This window comes from Genypterus blacodes, unplaced genomic scaffold (genome assembly GCF_046128005.1).
Source record: "Genypterus blacodes isolate CSIRO-AG114 ecotype Tasmania unplaced genomic scaffold, CSIRO-AGI_Gbla_v1 ptg000029l_1, whole genome shotgun sequence".
Taxonomy (NCBI): Eukaryota; Metazoa; Chordata; class Actinopteri; order Ophidiiformes; family Ophidiidae; genus Genypterus; species Genypterus blacodes.
This window is the reverse complement of record NW_027466842.1, coordinates 117,695-136,119: the sequence shown is the minus strand read 5'-3', so window position 1 is coordinate 136,119 and position 18,425 is coordinate 117,695. Positions and strand designations below refer to the sequence as shown.

The window sequence follows — 18,425 nt, the reverse complement described above, 5'->3', positions numbered from 1 at the left end:
TTTAAGGGCGGTGTGGAGTTGCAAGCATCATTCCTACAATCGCATCCGACGGCCAAGTTGCACCATGACAGAAAGGATGAGCTTCCCCTTCATTTTTGTCAGGCTGCTGTTGCTCCTCAGGTTGGCTTTGGCAGCAACCCTTGACAAAGGTCAGGGGTCAAGAGAAAGAGCGAGCTGGAATCTACCGTCCTCAGCCTGTGTACGCTCACGGCGGTGCAGCTCCACACGGCCTTCACCAGGGAAACAGAGCCAGCAGCGTGAAAGTTTTCAATAAGGGTGATGAAGAAAAGGCCTGAAGGTGAAATAGACAACTTTTTGTGGACGTGTGGAATTGCTATATCCGTGCAATATAATACAATGCATTTGACATTTGCTTGTATTTTGTTCACCCCTGACCAAAAAACTCAAACTGCAGCGGAATGGAAATAAAACAGAAACTAAACTAAAACTACCATGCTGACATCTGGCTTATTAAAGTCAAAATGAAGATGTGAAGGTCGGGCTTCGTCTCGTCCAACACAAGTGGAGTGGAGTTACGTGTTTCTCTGTTTTTGTTTTCCTCCAGTTGTGTTGGTTCCCGCTTTTCAGGCTCATTAAAATAGCATTACCTAAATGAGAATCGGCAACAAAGCAGTGTTGCACAACTGGGGAATGTTTGGAGGGTTTCACATGCGTATTGCGTACGTGAGTGTCTTGGGAAGATCCAAGATGAGTCAGAGAATGTGTTATGTGAGAATGTGAATGTGTGCGGATTTGTGTAAGTGTGTGTGTGTGTGTGTTTGTATTCTATTCAGTAGTAATTCTTATTAAGGCAAAGCCACACAAAGCCTGACAGAGCCAAGGAGCTGTGCCAACACCTGTTATCAACATCTGCCTCTCTCAGTTTCCTTTCATTTTCTCTGTATTTTGCCTTGTTATTCTCCAGATCAAATGAGCAGTTTTTAATCGTTCTTTCTCTTGTCTTTTGCTCCACAGGAATGGCATCAGCTCAGTCCTTCTGAAGACATTTGGGGCATGAAACCAGATTGCACACCTCCAACCTCACCTCCTCTTTCACTTCCTCCACTTCCTATTGCCACGACTCACCTCAACCCCACCGCATTGATGAGGTAACATCAAGCGTCGTACAGCGCAGCACCAATCTGCACAAACACCACCCATCCCCTTCCTTCCCCTCCTTCCCTCCTTTGCTCAACCTTTTCATCTCAGCCATGGGACAGAAGATCTCTGGTGGGATTAAATCAGTAGATGGCCGCGGGGACAGTGGTGGCTCTCCGTCCTATCGGCCCTCAGCCCATCGTCGCCAGCACCCTGAACTGAGGGGCCCGGATTTCTCAAAGCCTCCCAGACTGGATCTTCTACTGGACATGCCATGCACTGGCCTGGAGACACAACTGCGTCATGCGTGGAACACTGAAGACCGCTCTCTGAACATCTTTATCAAAGATGATGATAAGTTGACATTTCACCGTCACCCGGTAGCTCAGAGCACGGACTGCATCCGGGGGCGAGTAGGATACACTCGTGGTCTCCATGTATGGAAGGTCCACTGGCCTGCTCGGCAGCGTGGTACCCACGCTGTGGTCGGCGTGGCTACTTCCGATGCGCCTTTACATTCTGTTGGATACACAGCACTGGTGGGGTCGGACTGTGAGTCTTGGGGCTGGGATCTGGGGCGCAACCGGCTCTACCACGACAGTAAGAACCGAGCCCACAATTCGCTGCCCTTTTACCCCTGCTTCCTGGAGCCGGAGGAGTCCTTCACGCTGCCGGACTCCCTGCTAGTTATTCTGGACATGGACGAGGGCACGCTAAGCTTCATGGTTGACGGACAGTACCTTGGTGTAGCATTTAGAGGACTGAAGGGCAAAAAACTGTATCCCATCGTGAGTGCTGTGTGGGGACATTGTGAGATAATGATGAAGTACATCAATGGCCTGGACCGTAAGTACTTGTTCACTCTTTCACTCGCTACACACTGGTATAGATTTATGACTCAATGCTGAGAGATTGTTATAGCTCAATATTCTTTTCAGCTAGAAATGCAACTACATATTGTATTCTTTAAATGCTACATAAGGACAATGTCTTCTGCATCTTTCTGTCTCTTGTAGTCCTAACAAAACCCCTTAAACACATGTATATCTGAACATAGCAGAGTGACCCAGTGCTGGAAAGTTCCTTGACTTTACCTGTCACATATTTGCAGTCAAGTGTGAGACAATAGCCGCAACAAATCTGTTCTCACTTAAACCTGCAATGCTGTGACTTGCTACAATGTCACCCAAAAGCTATTTTTCCACCTGCCAACAACAATAGAGAAGGAAGTAAGGGAATAAGTGAGGAATTGACACAAAAACTAAGCTGTTAAGCTTCACTGTTGTAAAAGAATCTCTGACCTTTCCTTTCCTTTGATTTGATTATTAATATTATCACCTCGTCTCTGCCACGTGCTGATGCTATCTGATGCTATCAGTTCATTTTTCAGATATTTCTTCAACTAATTAATGAATTCCTCTGGAAAGCCTGTGAGTCTCCAAAATGATAAGGTTTATCATATCCTTATCTTGAAATATCTCGGCTCCTGCTCTCACATCAGCCTATTTGGGAATTTTATTAGATTTTTTTCTGGAGGACTGTAGCAGACGAATTTACAGAAGAAAAGTCCTGAGTCAATGAGACTAATCACTGCACCAACTGCTCCTGCATTCTGCTTCATCTTCATGTTCTCCCTTATCCCAGAGCATAGCAGGAATACTTCCTGACTAGAGAGCATGTGTGAAAGGGGTCCTTCACGTGGTCATTAGCTACTTGAGAACCAAAGGTTATGTGTTCATACTGTATGTCGTCCCATACATGGTACTTGCAGGTGGCAGCAGTTTCAGTGTTCAGTTTTAATCAGCGTTTGAAGGCTTTGTTTTGTGCTAATTGGTCCCTTACGGTGTCAGCAGCAGTTAGCAGTAGAACTAAATTAAGACTTACAGTTTAGTTAATGTCTTCTGAAAGAGGGAAACAGGAAGGTGTAAAGACTAGCATGTTAGTTATTTAGTACCTAAATAATGTTTGGTTTCCTACATAACCTGCTTTCTGCTTCTCTCTGTGTGTGTTATGAGAGAGGCCTCAGGCTTCTCCTCCAGTCTCAGCCCAAACAATGAATCTTAACAACTTGTTTGAGAAACTCTTAGACGTGCATAGACACAACATCGACACACTCCCAGACACCTGCCAGGAAGAGAAAGTGTGTGTTCTGAAAACATGTTCATGATCTGACTCTGTCGGCCTCCCTCCACCTCTGTTTGCACAACCCCATGGGTCTTATTTGATATCACAACAGGCTGTGTTTTTGTCTGTTATCTGGTAGAAAGCTGAAAGGAAACATGCCTGCCTCCACAGTTTGTTACATCTGTTTTTTCTTTGCTCAGTCCCCTTAAGTTTCTCTTCATTGGCATGTTCTCTGTTTGAAGTTTTCTGCTCTCAAAGGTCATAGGGGAGTTAACCCCAACATCCAGAGTCTGTTTTCTCAGCTTAAAAAGAGGTGCCGGGCCTCATTTCAGTTTTAAATTGGATGTTTTGGTGAAAATCTACTCACTGTGTTGGCCAACTAAGGGGACTTGAATTTCTTAAACTCTCATTTAAGTCTTGCCTGCCTTTATTCTCCTCACTGTGATTTCTATTTATCTGCTACACTGCAGGGTTATTTGAAAGTACGTACTTTTGTACAGCTTTCGATTCTACAAGCTTATATCATGTGAAATGAGGATTAAATGTTGGATAAGTGCAAATTTCAAAGTTAGGAGGGGAGTAAAGATTGGAATGCTCATTCAAATTGTAGGTGTAGCACAAGGAATTACAGAATTAAATAGAGAAACCGAGACAAGAGGACAGTGCATGAGAGTGTAAGTCTCCTCCAAGCCCCAACAGTTGTTTGATTTAGCTTTTACACCATTATTAAGTAACAGTGTTACTATTATTCCCTTGAACTAAACTGAATATGGTGTGTACAAATCAGAAGATAACATTTAAGATTTTTCGTCAAATGCCAATGAGTTTTTGATTGAGCTTCGTACAGAATTTCACAGCTGAGAGCATTTGTTGAGATATGAGTTCTTTCTGTCTGTAACAGAGTTTAGTGAGAGTAATATTTCCAGATTTCATCCAAAGGTGGAGCACATAGCCAGGAGCTGCTGTCTCGGTTTGGAAAGTGGGCGAGCAGATTATGATCACAGTCTGTGCAGAGACTTCGTCCAATATCAGTTTTGAGTTGAATCAGATGTATCTTCTGTGTTTTGTCTCGTAGATGACTCTGTTTGTGAGGAGGAAGTCATAATTGCTGTGTGTGTGTGTGTGTGTGTGTGTGTGTGGCACGATTAAGATGTGGTCAGATAGATAGACAGTGTGATGTATAAATCTATTCTGAGTCGGTCCATGAAGAACCCTGTAGGCTCTTTAGTAATGACTTTATCTAATAGGCCTTCCTATGAGAAGCGACTATTGGATTGTTCGTGAATTATCGTCGCGAATTGAAACAGCACGACTGCGGGGTATTAAAATGAGATTTATAGACGCAGCAAAAACAGTTTGGTTTTTTTTCATCACTCAAGCTCGGCAGCAGCAGCAGTGGGTCACCACTTTTGTCCTGTATAGATCAACAGCTCCCATTCCTGCAGTGTTACAAGACACTCTGGTGACACATTAAAAGCCAAGACCCAAAAGGCTTGTATCAGTTTGAGGAAGCTCATACCCATTCAAAGTTAGTGCTAATGCTAATAAAATATTCTATTATCCTGGAAATATGATATGAATTATTCAGACTTCTGACTTCAAATGATTTTTATCTTTCCATGTGGAATACAGAAATCAAATCCCTGATGCTTGCTAAAACTTTGATCACCATCTGATAAAAGCAGTAAATGACTTATTTTCCTGGGAGTCATGCAGGCCCCAGATCCTGTCCTCTTCCATGCAGGTGCCCTGACCTGCCAGCATTCTATCCAAGCAAACGATGAATTGTGTTCTTAGGACCACATTGCTATTCTGCAGGTCCTCTTACTGGGTAGTGAACCAATCGATTTTTCTTCATGTGTCACATAAACACCGTAATTTAGATGGAGGGACAGACATAGATTATGCAGTAATAAATCAAATTTTTAAAGCATACTAAGCCGTCTTTACTCTGATTGAACAGTATGCCGTGTATGGTAAACAAATTATGGAATTCTATGTTTACTTTATTTGCGTGTTTGTCATGTATTTTTGTGTTGATTGCAGTAAAAATTGTAAAAGTATAGCTTTAAGATATGGATGTAATCAGCCTTAGTCTCTCTCCCCTTCTCTCTCTCTCTCACTCTCTCTGTCTGTCTCTGTCTGTCTCTGTTGTACTCACACCACTCTGTTCTCTCTCTTCCTGTCTCTATAATGGTGCCAATTAACAAAGCTTCGGTATGACAACAATAGAAGCTGCCTCGGCTTCTGTCCCGATTCCGTTTGTGTCATTTCCTCGCTTTCTCCTTGCTCTCTGCGTTTCTCCTCTGTCACATCAAACTCGGAGCACTTAAGTGCCGTCCACATCAGCTAATATACAAACCCAGCACACAGACCTGAATTGTTAGAGCGCACAAAACTCCCAATTATGTTATTTTTTAAAGCCCATTCAGATGTGATTTGTGGTTAAATCAGTATGAAGTCTGTTTTTCTAAACTCCTGAAAGGTTGACATTTCGGATAAAGTCTTCTTCTCTCAACAGCTTATGATCCATGAGAGCAAACCAATTTCAGCCTACATTTAACTAATGGGATGACAGGTCCGGCCATTACTATTCATGAGTGAGATAAGGGAATTTGAGTTGAATAGAGGGGAAGATAAGAATGGAAAGATAGGTGTCGGAGAGATTTACAGCTTTTACCCTGAAAATAAAAAGACAACAACTAACGGATAAGAATGAAAACCCTGAGGAACCAGAGTGAGGTCATACACTTGTGTGAGAACTTTGGAAGTAAAAATAACTTCATGCTTTCCAGAAATCATACTGTAGGTGTGAATGTGAGTGAGAATGTGTCTGCATGTGATAGACATACAAATTCATCCTGGATGTACCCTACTTCTCACTGCATCCTGGGACAACAAAGCCATGCTCACATTCCAGGCTGAAGTGGCGTATGTCGGATTTCTGTCCTCATCAGTTTGAACAAACCAAATGGGATTTTTTTATTCCTTTGGGCTGCTCACTTATGGCTCAGGATCAGAATTCATTTGGTGGCGTTTGTGATTCCTTCACTTCCCATCACTCAGCGTCACACATTGTAGCCTGGTAAAAATAAACATGGATGACCGCGGGAGTCAGTGGAGAGACGAGCCAATTTTTTAGATTCACAGCTCCACATGTAAAACACATTTTCCCCTAGGAGACCCACAATAATAAATCTGGAACATTCTTAGTGACTGTTGTTAAGTTAGTCTCGGTTTAACACGCAAAAACTTGGTATTTATTTCAAGGAACCTGGAATTCCCCTGTTTCCTGTTCAGTTTGGGCATTTATGGCTTAGAGTGTAAACACAGATTATCTTGCTTGTTTTTATTATTGTATGAGAAGAATGACACAAAAACACACTCAGCTACTCATGAAAATGAAATCATAACATTTACAAGCTTCACGTTCCAACAGATATGCAACGAGGAATGACCCATTTTTTTTCTTCTTCTGCCAGCACGATCGTCTGACCTCCCTCCCTCCTCATCCTGTCTCCCCTCTCCCATAATGTTTAGTCTGCATCACATGAGCTTACACACTGCTGCTCTGACCTAAACCAGCTGCTGCTGCTGCTATATGAAACCGCCCATTCACCAACGTACAGAACACTGCCATCCATTCATGCTCAGCTGGATGATGATTCATTGATTCACTGATATATGATGACTACACTTAAGCTCTGTTATCATGCAAGTTACATGCACTTTAATGGTGTACGGTGTCATTCACATGGTGTATGTACATGGTTACATATTATTCTGTAGCCTACTGTGTTTCCTACTACTACCTTTTCACCCGTTTGATTATTTAAATCAATTAGCAACCCATTTAACACAATAATGACCCATAACTATACTCATTTTTAATCATCTTCAAAGTAAAAGTGCGTAACGTTTTGTAGAATTGCTGAAATCCTCTTATTTTTTTAGAAACTCATAGGTTGATTCTTCTTTTAACATTGAAAACATAATACCTATAGCCTCCTATTGATAGAATCTGATTTCTGGAAACCCTTTGAGATCAAAAGGGGAATCACTGACAGATAGGAGAAGAAGCGAGATTTTCACTAGAATGGCACATGTTGGTAAAACAATGTTTAATAATCCAGATATAATACAGATCTGTTACTTAAAATTCACTGATGGAACGTTAACAACAATGTATTCCAATTTCAATATGATTATGGTGTTTATATGACCCATAATTGGAGTAGAATTTAAGTTTAAGTTTTTAGTTTAAGAATACTTGTTGTAGGCGTGAATTACGCTGAACTCTGCTCCATTTAGTTTACCTTGAACGATCCTCCAATCCATTTTGTAGATCATCTGCTGGGAGCGCTGAGGCTGCTCACCGGCAGCCAGCAGTTAGAAGCAAACGCCCACACAAAGTGTTTCCTGTGCGATATATGTGGGTCAGTGGGTTAGTGCCTTAGCTTAGCTGTAAGCCTCAGGCACATAAAAGCTTGTACTTTGCTCGTTTTGTGCTTTTCATGGTCATGTGTGGTGGCTTTCTCTTCTTGCTTAATTCTCCGTCTCGCTTTCTTCCTTTGTGATGCCTTCTGAGGTGTTTACGAGAGCAGCTCCTCAGTGGAGCCCACGCATCGTGCAAGGAGTGAGCAAGATCTATCGTTTATACATAACACAAGCTTGATTTTGAATTTTTTCTTCAGAGTCCTCCTCTAATTCAGCCTCGTTGTTTTGGTTCTTACCAATTATGACAAAATAGAAGAAGATTTTTAAAAAAACAAGAGGATTTTAAGTGATATTTTCAGTCAGATTTCATTTGCTTATCCACTTGCTTGCTTCCCATAAAAAGTTACGGTGGAAGATATCTGGTGTGTGTGAGATCAGCTCACCAACAGCCTCTGGCATCAAAACACAACTGCAGAAAAAAGTGCAATGAAAATGCAAATGAGCAGCTAAGTATGCAGCTGAGATCTCAGAGTTAATAAAAAAAACAATGGACGATGTTTGTGCCTCACAATAAAATGAGGCTTACTTACTAATGCAGTGGAGTTTGGGTTATGTCATACTATGGGGAATGTGAAATAGTAACCAAAGTTTGAAGCCAAAGATTTAGAAAGCAGCTTGTTTATTGTTGTGAGGCTATTTTACGATGTGCCTTCCTTGTTGGCTGTATGCCTCCGTCTTTGCGGCTCTGTCCACCGACCTTGTTATTTGTGATACAATACAACAGAAATTTATGTGCTCCATGGATATTCTGAAATTGCTCTACAAGGTTAAATGACAAAGAAAAGCCTCGGATGTACAGTGTGTGTTTGAAAGTGCTGCTTTGAGATATAAACAGCCCGAGCTGCAGCAGTGGTGTTGTGTCAGTGCTCTTGTAATCAAATATTTACGACCAGAGATGAAACTGGAGGCGACAGAGAGGCAGATAGGCAAAGAAAAACAAAACAAGATGGAGAGAGAGAGAGAGAAGATGAGGAGAGGAAAGAGTGGAGAAACAGGGGACATGAGAGGGAACAAGGAGAGAGAGAGAGAGAGAGAAAGGTCTATGTATGCTGCATTCAAAGCCATCAGCAACACAATAAGTTAAAGTCCTTTTATACTCACTAGTATAAATGTGTCACACCAACATGTAAGACGGCGATAATAAAGCAAGGACAGGGAGTGAGATCAAGAGCGAGGGGCAGAAGATGGATAAAAATGAGATGGAGGTCAAGGTGAGAGCTGACAATCACATGTTAAAGCAAAGGGAGGGAACCAGAGGAGCAGAGAGGAGCAGGGAGGATGTGTTAAGAGGAAATGGAAAGTAGTAGCATTACAGATGGAGAGGAGGTATAAAAGGCCTATTATTAGCCAGATACCATATTGCTTTAACGACAATGCAAGCCTGTGTCAATGCAAGCCGGAGTGCATTCTGATCAGACTGCTGTTCAATCATTAACAGTATGATCTGGCCCGCATTATGATTATTCACCAATCAATCCGTACAGCAGGGACACATTCAGGAGTTGAAAATGTCACCTCGGCCTTAACTTTAAAAGTATTTTCTGTGGGTGTTGGGACCTGTCACTACTTCACAGACAGACAGACCAGGAATACAGCCAGCCCAGGCTAAAAAAAAGGTATTTGAATTGAAGCCTTTTGTCATTAGCCTGTTAATATGTCCCTCTGCAGCATCCGACATGAACATGACATGAACTTTGTTTCTGCATGCATATCTGCCATAACTGCTGAAGAAAGCCCATCTGCTGTTTGCTTTCTGCCAGTGTGCTGCTTGGTAACAACCCCATCCTGCCAAATCTGCTCGCTTAACAACTGTCAAGTGTTTTTTTTGGTTGCTTAATTAATAGTTGATTTTTTTTTAAATTGTTGATTTCCTTCAACACAAATGATTTTCACAAAAATCTCCACAAAACAAATGAGCACATTTTCAACATTTTCATCATTTCCATGTATTTGGGATGAATTGTTTTTATTGCGTAAATGTTATTCATTTTCACAGATGTCTGCTGCTCTTAACAAAACACTGAGCTGTAGATGGAGAGATAAAGAGAGGGGGGCAGGGATGGAGGATAGAGTTGGACAAATGCTGACAGAAGGAGGGATGGAAGATGATTGATCTGTAGCAGGAGGGAAGGATATGGAAGGATGAAGGGATAAAAAAACAGGTATCCCTGTTGAGCATGAACAAGGTGACAACATGGAATCCTGCATGGCGATGCTGAGTACACACTCCAGGGGGGCTGACGGGCTGACGTTTCCCTGCTGCAATAGCAGTGTACAGTAGGGAAACAGCAGCAGCATGACTATTAGTACTATTAGTTCAGTGTAAAACAGAAATGGCTGACATTGAGATGTGGAGGGAGAGACGATCGGAAATGTTTCAAGAATCCAATATGATTTCACACCTGATTATCTCTCCATTTAGCCCCTTGTCTGTCAGGACTGTTCCATTTCCCCTCATCTGTTCCACACAGTGGTCCACTTAATATGCTGAAGTGTGTGTGTGCGAGAGAGAGAAAGAGAGACAGAAGGAGAGAGTGAGAGTGTTGGCTTCGGTGGAGAGGTTTAGTATGGATGCAGCAGATGCACACATCTCACAGACAGAAGGATCCTGTGCTGGCCGGGGTCTTTTCTGTATGGAGGTAGCATGTTCTCCCCGTGTCTAAGGGGATTTCCTCTGGGTGCTCCACTTTCCCCACCATCAAAAACACGTGCATGGCTCCATTGACCAAGGCACTCGGCTCTATGCTGTGGACTTGGACTTGTTCTGCAGGTGTTGCTTTGGGTGGCTCTAGGTGCACATCTGTGTGTGGCTGCAAGGCTAAGGTCTATGTGATGTAAATGTTATCATCTGCTTACTCCAAAATGCCCTAAGTGGAGAAGCATGACCACTGTCCTCTAAGTCTTTTTGGAAGTATAAGTAATGCATGAAAGGATTTAAATGCAGGGATCAATCAAGTCTTAACTCACACATGTATGTATAGACTGTATTACCACATTACATCTATATCCCTGATGGATAATGATGTGTACTTATCAGTCTGTAAGAGTATCTGACTGCAATTAACTTGGAAAAAAAAGACTTTAGACGGTTATAAAACGCTGGGTGAATCAGCTTTGCTCAGCACAGTGATGCGCCACAACATCAACCACCGGAAATTGATTTGAGTGAGGAAAGCTGAGGGGCTGAGATCTGCTTTGAAAGCTCAGCAGTCGCTTTTACAAAGCCATCAATCCCACCTAATATGATTCAGCACAAACACAGGCTTTCTCTGAATGAGGGACGCTACATAAGACTCAAAGACTAATACCTTAACTCTCCACCCCACTATAGTGTAGCTGTCTGTAATGATTTCCGTGGTAAAACATGATAGAGAGTCTGATGCTGCTTCCTGTCTGGGAGGGGGTTTTGGTACAGAAACATTAGTCGTCTACTGATTCAAAGTGTTCTTGTGTTTAATTTGTTAAATCACTGGCCAGTATAAGTAGAAGAAACCCAAAGCACACATGAGACTCTCACACACGTCTTAGGTTATTATCTTGGTGATCTGATCCCCCAGTTCACTAATGAATTAGAGTAAGATAATCATCCCCCCACCCCCCCATCTTCATCTCCCTTCCTCTTTGTTCAGGATGCTATAGAATCGACCTCATCAACGCTTCAATTTGTCCACCTGACATTACCAATTTACTGACAGGCTGCATTCCTTTGTGTCCTCTTATGGATTAAGTTTCGATTTAAGAGACTCTTACTTTGTGCACTTTGCCACTTTCTCTTTTCTAACAAATTGAAAGTGTGACATCAGATTGTTCAGCAGCTACTCAGCGCTCTGCAATCACTGAGAGACCGTAGCTCATAATTGAATCTGTTCACAGTTTTATTTAGGTTACTTGCTCCTGCTGCTGTTGATGGCTCTGCTTCTTTCTCTTGTTATCGTTTCCTCAAGTTCCTTTTGAGACACATAAAGAGGAGCTAAAGCCTGCGTATGGACTGACTCATTGCTGGATCCATCTGTTGGTATTAAAGTTGTAATGTTTCCATAGCAACGCGTCTTTAACAGTTCCTGATTGCGCCTCTTGTGATGATGATGTCATGACCTTCAGTTGAGTAAATGACTTTGCCTTAGCGCACAGGAATCCTGTCCATTGCGACAGAAAACACAGACAGATGAGACATGATGTAATGTACAGACAACCTCCTCTTTTCTGTTTTTCCCCCTTTTTCATCCCGATTTTAATACCAAAATCCCCTCTTTTACTCTCAGCAGTCCAACTAACTCCACTGACTGTTTCAGAGAGGGGTGACATCATCCTGCTGCTACCTTTACATGCTTCAGCTATGGGAGTTGAACTTCACCAGGAGGGTGTAACACACACTGTAGTCTCCCACAGATCCTGCCTCTCTCCATGTATGCTCCCAGATCAACTTGTAGGCGTCGGTTTGAATTGAATTGATATAATAATTCTGATATTTACACGACATCTGAAAAAGAACCCAATGTATGGCCTTAATCTAAGAACAATCACAGTTTTTAGTGCATATAAACGTTGTGTGGCGTTCACCTCAGTCCAGACTTCACTCCCTTCCACACAAAGCTCTGGGATGAGGCTGCCTATTGCCTCCAAAAGCAGCTTTTAACACAAAACACCTGCTGACTATGGCCCTGTTGCTATTTAATCCTAATCCCTAAACAGGATGTTACATGAACTTTTCTCTTCCATGTTTAACTTGTGACAATAAATAATAAATCAGTATGATAGATCGACCCATCTGCGACTCACAGTCACTAATTTTTCATTAAGATTGGGGCACATTCATCAACCGCTCTTAAGAAGAAACTCACTTGTGCAGTTTTCATGAAGATTCTGACATTCACCAAGAACAGAATCTACGCACACTCAAGTGCACAGTTACACACAATTGAGTGCTGATATGTTTGTGGAAAAGAATTGTTATTGCATTTTCTTCAATTCTACACATGGTCTTTTAAAATAAAAAAACATTACACCAATACTAAAGTCCATTAATCAGTGATTGATCAGGCCATGTAGGCATATTTCTGCGTCCTAGGCCTTCTCACACAGTGGCATATTTACAACTGCAGATTGTGGTGCCCTGAGGAGGGAACACATCTTCCAGGAGCATTTAGATCTATTTGCAGAGAGCGAGTACCTCTTGGGATGCTTTAGGCTACCAAGAGCTGTCCTCATGGAGTTGCAGTAGTTTGGAGCCAGCACTGAGGAGCCATACCAGACGGTTTAACCCTGTACCAACACACATGCAGGCTCTCTGCCTTAGGCTTTTTAGCTTCTGGGACATTTCAGAGGGAGATAGGAGACAGGATGGGTATGGATAGACAGTAGATGGACTAAATCAACCGGCCACACAATACCTAAAATTCCCCCATACAGCAGAAGAACAGATCCTAATCGAGAGCTGATTCAAGTCTATGGGGTCTATCCAAAACCCTCAGTGCAATAGACTGCACACACACACACACACACACATGCATCAAGGCATCTTTTCCCGATCTGTTCCCATTGCTCAACCGCAAGCAATACCACTCCATAAATTTAACTCATCTGCGACTCCCTGAACGACCTTCTGACTGTGGTCTTCTGCTTCCCAGGAGATGCAAACAAGTCCTCCATTTTTACAGTTCTGTGTGTATGCACCTCAAACAAGGAGCTGCTGGGAAACACATAGCTTATTGGATTCTTTCAGTTGTGCTCTGTTCTTCAGATGCAGCATTCACTGAACGAGTAATTGCATCCCATACATCTTTTTTGTTGTTATATTTACTACTGACGCTACTAAATGTGACAGCTCGTTTGCTGCTCACTTCCTGCAGCAGAACCTCTACGTCAAGACTCAAGAATAGTTTAATGCCACATGCACAGTCAAGAACAACAACTAGCAGGTGCTTTCAATAGGAATTATAAGAACATAGGTGCGAACAATTGTGCGGTTCTGTCACCTTTCTTAAGATCAAATTTAAGAAATATTTTAGGCAGATATTGGTAAATGTGGTCCCTTGTTTTTCCATTATTTCATAGTACCTTCAGTGAAATTGCATTGTGTGCGCATGAACACTCTTTACTACTTTAATGTCTTTAATTAGGGCTTGTATCTCTGTTATTACTCCACCCACTGGTGGGCATGCTGGTAACCTTGGAGACTAGCAGCACATGGTGATTGAATCTGGCCTCTGTCACAACCCTCTTTACTTTATGAAGGGGAGAGATGAACTAAAGAAACACCGCAAGACCACAAACAGCCTGTTATGGCCTTTGGTCTGTCTCAACACAAAATGATGACTCGGTTCTCTGATCAAAATACGATGCACTCCAAAACACAGACTTTTACTGCATGATTTGTCCTTGCTGGCATTTATGAAATATTAAGTAATTGTGGTTAGAGGTGAAACTCTTCAGATTCTGTTGTATCCCACTGTGCTTAAGGAGATTATAAAGTGAAATGTGATCATCTAAATAGTTAAACTCAAGAAATGCAGGACCTGGACTCTGATCATCAGAGTGGATGTTGTGGTTGTGCTCTATGTCTGTGTCTCTATTTATAGATGTTCCAACAATGGTTTGTCAGTTTACCTATTGGTACTGAATCGCAACCCTATCTCTGGTTTTTCACAGGATAGGGTTGTCACACGTAATAACTCAGACTTAGTAGCCTCTAGTATACCTGTGTAACTCTAGAGAATGTAGCTGCTTTGGTCTTTGCGGCTGGAAATGTAACCTGCTTGATCAGCATGGTGCTATGCTGAAAACACCCACTGCATTTTTCCCTTAATAAGTCAGTGGCCCCTGCGTGTAGAGACGACTGTCAACAGCTGTTGCTACTGGAGACCTTTAGCGTTATACGAGTGTTTGTTTTCAATTACAGACCAGCAGAGCCACTGTAGGGCAGCAATTAATTTTGGGATGTGTGGTGAAAAGGAAACACAGCCTTGCAGCCGTTTTGCAGTGTGTAGCCTGCACGCCCCAGAAACTGCTTTGTGTAACTGTGTAAAACAGCACCAGAAACAAGGGAGCAGAGTTTCACCCTGGTAATTATGATTTTCACCTGTTTTCATTGTTGTCTGTGCTTCTTTGCTTTGCGCTGAGCCTCAGTCACACATCCCCCTGGTTGAAAGAGTGTTGAAAGGACTATGGTTACAAAAAGTGTCACTAAGATTATAAATAAAAGCCTTTCTCAAAACTGATGTGCAAGCTCAAAACAAATCAAAACTTTTCAACAATCTATAAATCTAAGGCAGAATTTGAATCGACAGTACAAAATATGTGTTTTTTTTATTGTTGTTGCAAGTTTGGCATGCTCATAAAAGATTTATTGCAGAATCGTACCTTTAAATGAAGCGGCAAGTGAAGTTTCTCCATTGTGTTTGATGCGGACAGAATGAGTTCAGTATAAGATAAGAGATAGAACTTTATTTATCCCGAGGGAAAATTGTTCATCCTGCCTGTTTCTATGTAGGCATAGAAGGTAGATGCAGGTTGTGTCCAAGCACCAGTCAGGGTGTCAGACCTCAAAGGTTAAAGCATGTTTTTGCAGTTTGACATCAGCAAGTGGTTGCGATGTGGCTGCTTTATACTTTTTCCATTTTTGGGGGGATTTGGTTTCAGTTTTGTTTTTTATCCTCTCCCCTTGTGGTTGGCTGTCTGTATCCAGTGGTTGCTGCACTGAATTTAGTCCCATTTTTAATCCCAGCTTTGTCTGCCTGCATGTTCCTATGACCTCAAATAGTTGCCGCTTTATTATTATGAGTTATTATTGTAATATATACAGTTTGTAGTAAATAACACTAGACTGGCCTGAAGGTAATAAAAGGAATTGTGGTGGATTTCTTTCAGAGTATTGTTAAAGCACCTGATACTAATCCCTTCAGTGGTTTCCTGTCCTTTTGTAATGCGACAGGAGCTGGAATCCATGTCTGGCAGGGTTTCCACCTTCTCCTTTTCATGTTCGTCCACTCTCTTTCATACACATTTCCTCTTTTTCTAACATCTATTCTGTAGTTACCTTATTCAGGGCTTTCCCTCTGTCCGTTATTCCCTCACCCTCTCCCGCCCTCTTTGATCTTCTCTTATACACCTCCCCTCTATGTTTATCACTTTATCTCTCTCTCTCTCAATCTAATGCACATTGCTGCTCCTCTTCCTCGCCCTCTGCTGGGCTTTGTGCCTCAGAGCTGCCTTGCCCTCTCCACTCTACCTTTGAAGTTTCACAGTTCAAAGTTGTGTAGTTGTTATGAGAGTCCTAGTTGTGTCTGATTTCACACTGTACTTTATTTGATATAAACACTAAAACATTCCTTATGGTGCTGTATAGTTAATGCTGTCATTTTTATGAAATGTGCCTGTGCACTGTGGTTCTTAATTTTATAACAGTGAGTCAAGTCATTTAGACCGGTGGTCTCATGCGATGTAGGATTTTATGTTCAGTCTTCATGGCGATTCGGTCTTTAAGAGGGATTTATTGTGTCTATCAAGGTATTTTAATATTGTGTGTGTGTGTGTGTGTGTGTGTGTGTGTGTGTGTGTGTGTGTGTGTGATGTTGCAAGGACATGCATTTTGAGTAGTGCCAGAGTAAAAAGACTAGAGGAAATCACCTTGTAGTGAGTCATTATAGACACAGGATGCAGCTGCATTTCAGATCATTTGACATGAGGAGGTGGATGCCAATGAATAAATAGATGCGTATCAGATATAATAAATACATTTATGGAATATATCCTTTTCTAGCATCATTGAAAGACAAAAATATATGAAAATACAGTTTCCTTTGTAGTGGAAAGATGTTCCACTACAAAGTCTCTACTCTTTACTCTGGAGACAGACATGAGAAATGATCCAATCTCATCCTCAAACAGGAAAAGATTTCTTCATTTTCCCTTTTAACACCATGTGATCACAAACTGTTTTAGCTTTAAAGGGGACATATTGTTTATGGATTTCCATGGGTGTTACCCTCTCAGGTCTGAGGCATCTGGCCCAGTAGAACAGAGCACAGCAGTGCTACGGCATGGTGAGAAATTGTTTTTATCTTAGTAATATATGACAAAGGTCAACAAGATGAAAATAAGAACATAGAAATCTATACATATGTCCTCTTTAATTAACTTGAACAAGAGAAGGCTGCTTTGAACTTTGAGAGAAAGTATGAAAAAGGACAATTTTTAGGAAGCAGGTAAACCAAACTGACACAAACACGCACACACAAACACACACACACACACACACACACACACACACACACACACACACACACACACACACACACACACACACACACACACACCTGCTCACATGCCTTTTTCCACTGAGCACATTTTTACTACTGAGATAACATTTAAGATAAAAATATGTCTGCTTTTAGCTTAAGAAAGCTGCACATCAAACTCTCCTCTGAGTCTTTTGTCTCATAGCAACAGCGGTAGTCATGGCAAGTGCTTCCTCGAGGCGTCTGGTGAATTAAGCTGCTGGATCTAAGAAACATAGTTGTTTTTAGCTTGATGTGTCATGTACTCCAACGTGGCTGCGATTAATATTGTGTCATACGTAAAGTATAAAACATTTTGTTCCCTGTGTGTCATAAACTATGATTCATCACGGATCAAATCTGTAACGCTGATCGATTACGTGTTCCAAGATTTCATGTTGGGCAATGGAGCCCAATAAAAAATGATATGATATCAAACTCTTGAGGATATGAAGCTTCTTGCTGTCCTGCGCTGCAAACACAGTATATATATGTTTTTACAGTGCTAGACACAACGCTCACACGTTAAACGCTATTAAATACTGGTTTGCCACTTCACTACACCTCCGGCACGTTTCCACGCGGCTCAGACACATCAGACCCATGCCGTACTACTATAAACAGTCTTAATCTATATGGCTGCAGTGTCCTTCTGTACAACAAGAGTGGCAAAGTAAAAGGCTTGGCTTATCTGTGCACCTTGATCACATTTGGCAGGTTTGAGTTGGTGATATAACACCGGAGTGACGCATGCGAATCTTGTCCGAATGTTTGTACATTTATATTTTTCTACATTTATATTTGGCTCTCTACAAGAAAAGTGGGTGCTGTTTTGGGAAAATACACCAAATACCATCTGGGTTTGTTTGGAGGCATCGTTTTTAAAACCGCATGTTGGTTTAGCAAAGTGACAATCTGGCCGGAATCAGCAAACACAGATGTCAGTGACCTGCCTGTGAAAGCAATTTGGTCATCAAGGGAAATTCAGGATCAATTAGCAAAAGCTCCCACATCCTGTTAGGTAACAGTTTGACACTCAGACACATGTAAATATTGATCAGGTCTTTTGAAGGTTCCAAGTACTTTAAGCAAAGAGTCGGTCCATCAGCTCAGTTGATGGTGGAGAGCATCAGCTACAAGGCAGAGTTGTAATGTTGCTGCGCAGTAGCTTTTCCCTCTTTGCTGTATGACAGGACTGAAATGTACTATACGGAGCCTGGGGAAAAGTCTAAAGATGATCTCATAGATAGCTGGTCTGGCTAAAAAGAGAAAAATGTAGTTTCAAGCCTGTTTCAGCAGTAAGAAGCGTTGTCTTACACTCTTTAATCTGCCCTGTACTGACTTCATGCATTCTTGAAGTTAATTAAAGTATATGCTTGTACCTTTTATTTATGTCAGTCTTCAGGCTGAACAAACTATTAGACTGTCTTT

At 41.8% G+C, this 18,425-nt stretch overlaps 1 protein-coding gene across 2 annotated transcripts in view; it reads left to right on the top strand.

The window, feature by feature from the left end:
• The window catches only part of LOC142994345 (SPRY domain-containing SOCS box protein 4-like), a 59,060-nt gene that overhangs the window by 28,002 nt on the left and 12,633 nt on the right, over positions 1-18,425 (top strand). For both annotated transcript variants that reach the window (XM_076145130.1, XM_076145131.1), the window contains exon 2: positions 976-1,944. In XM_076145130.1, coding sequence (XP_076001245.1) covers positions 1,212-1,944 — 733 coding nt within the window. In that variant the 5' untranslated portion in view covers positions 976-1,211. The remainder of the gene's footprint in view (positions 1-975; positions 1,945-18,425) is intronic.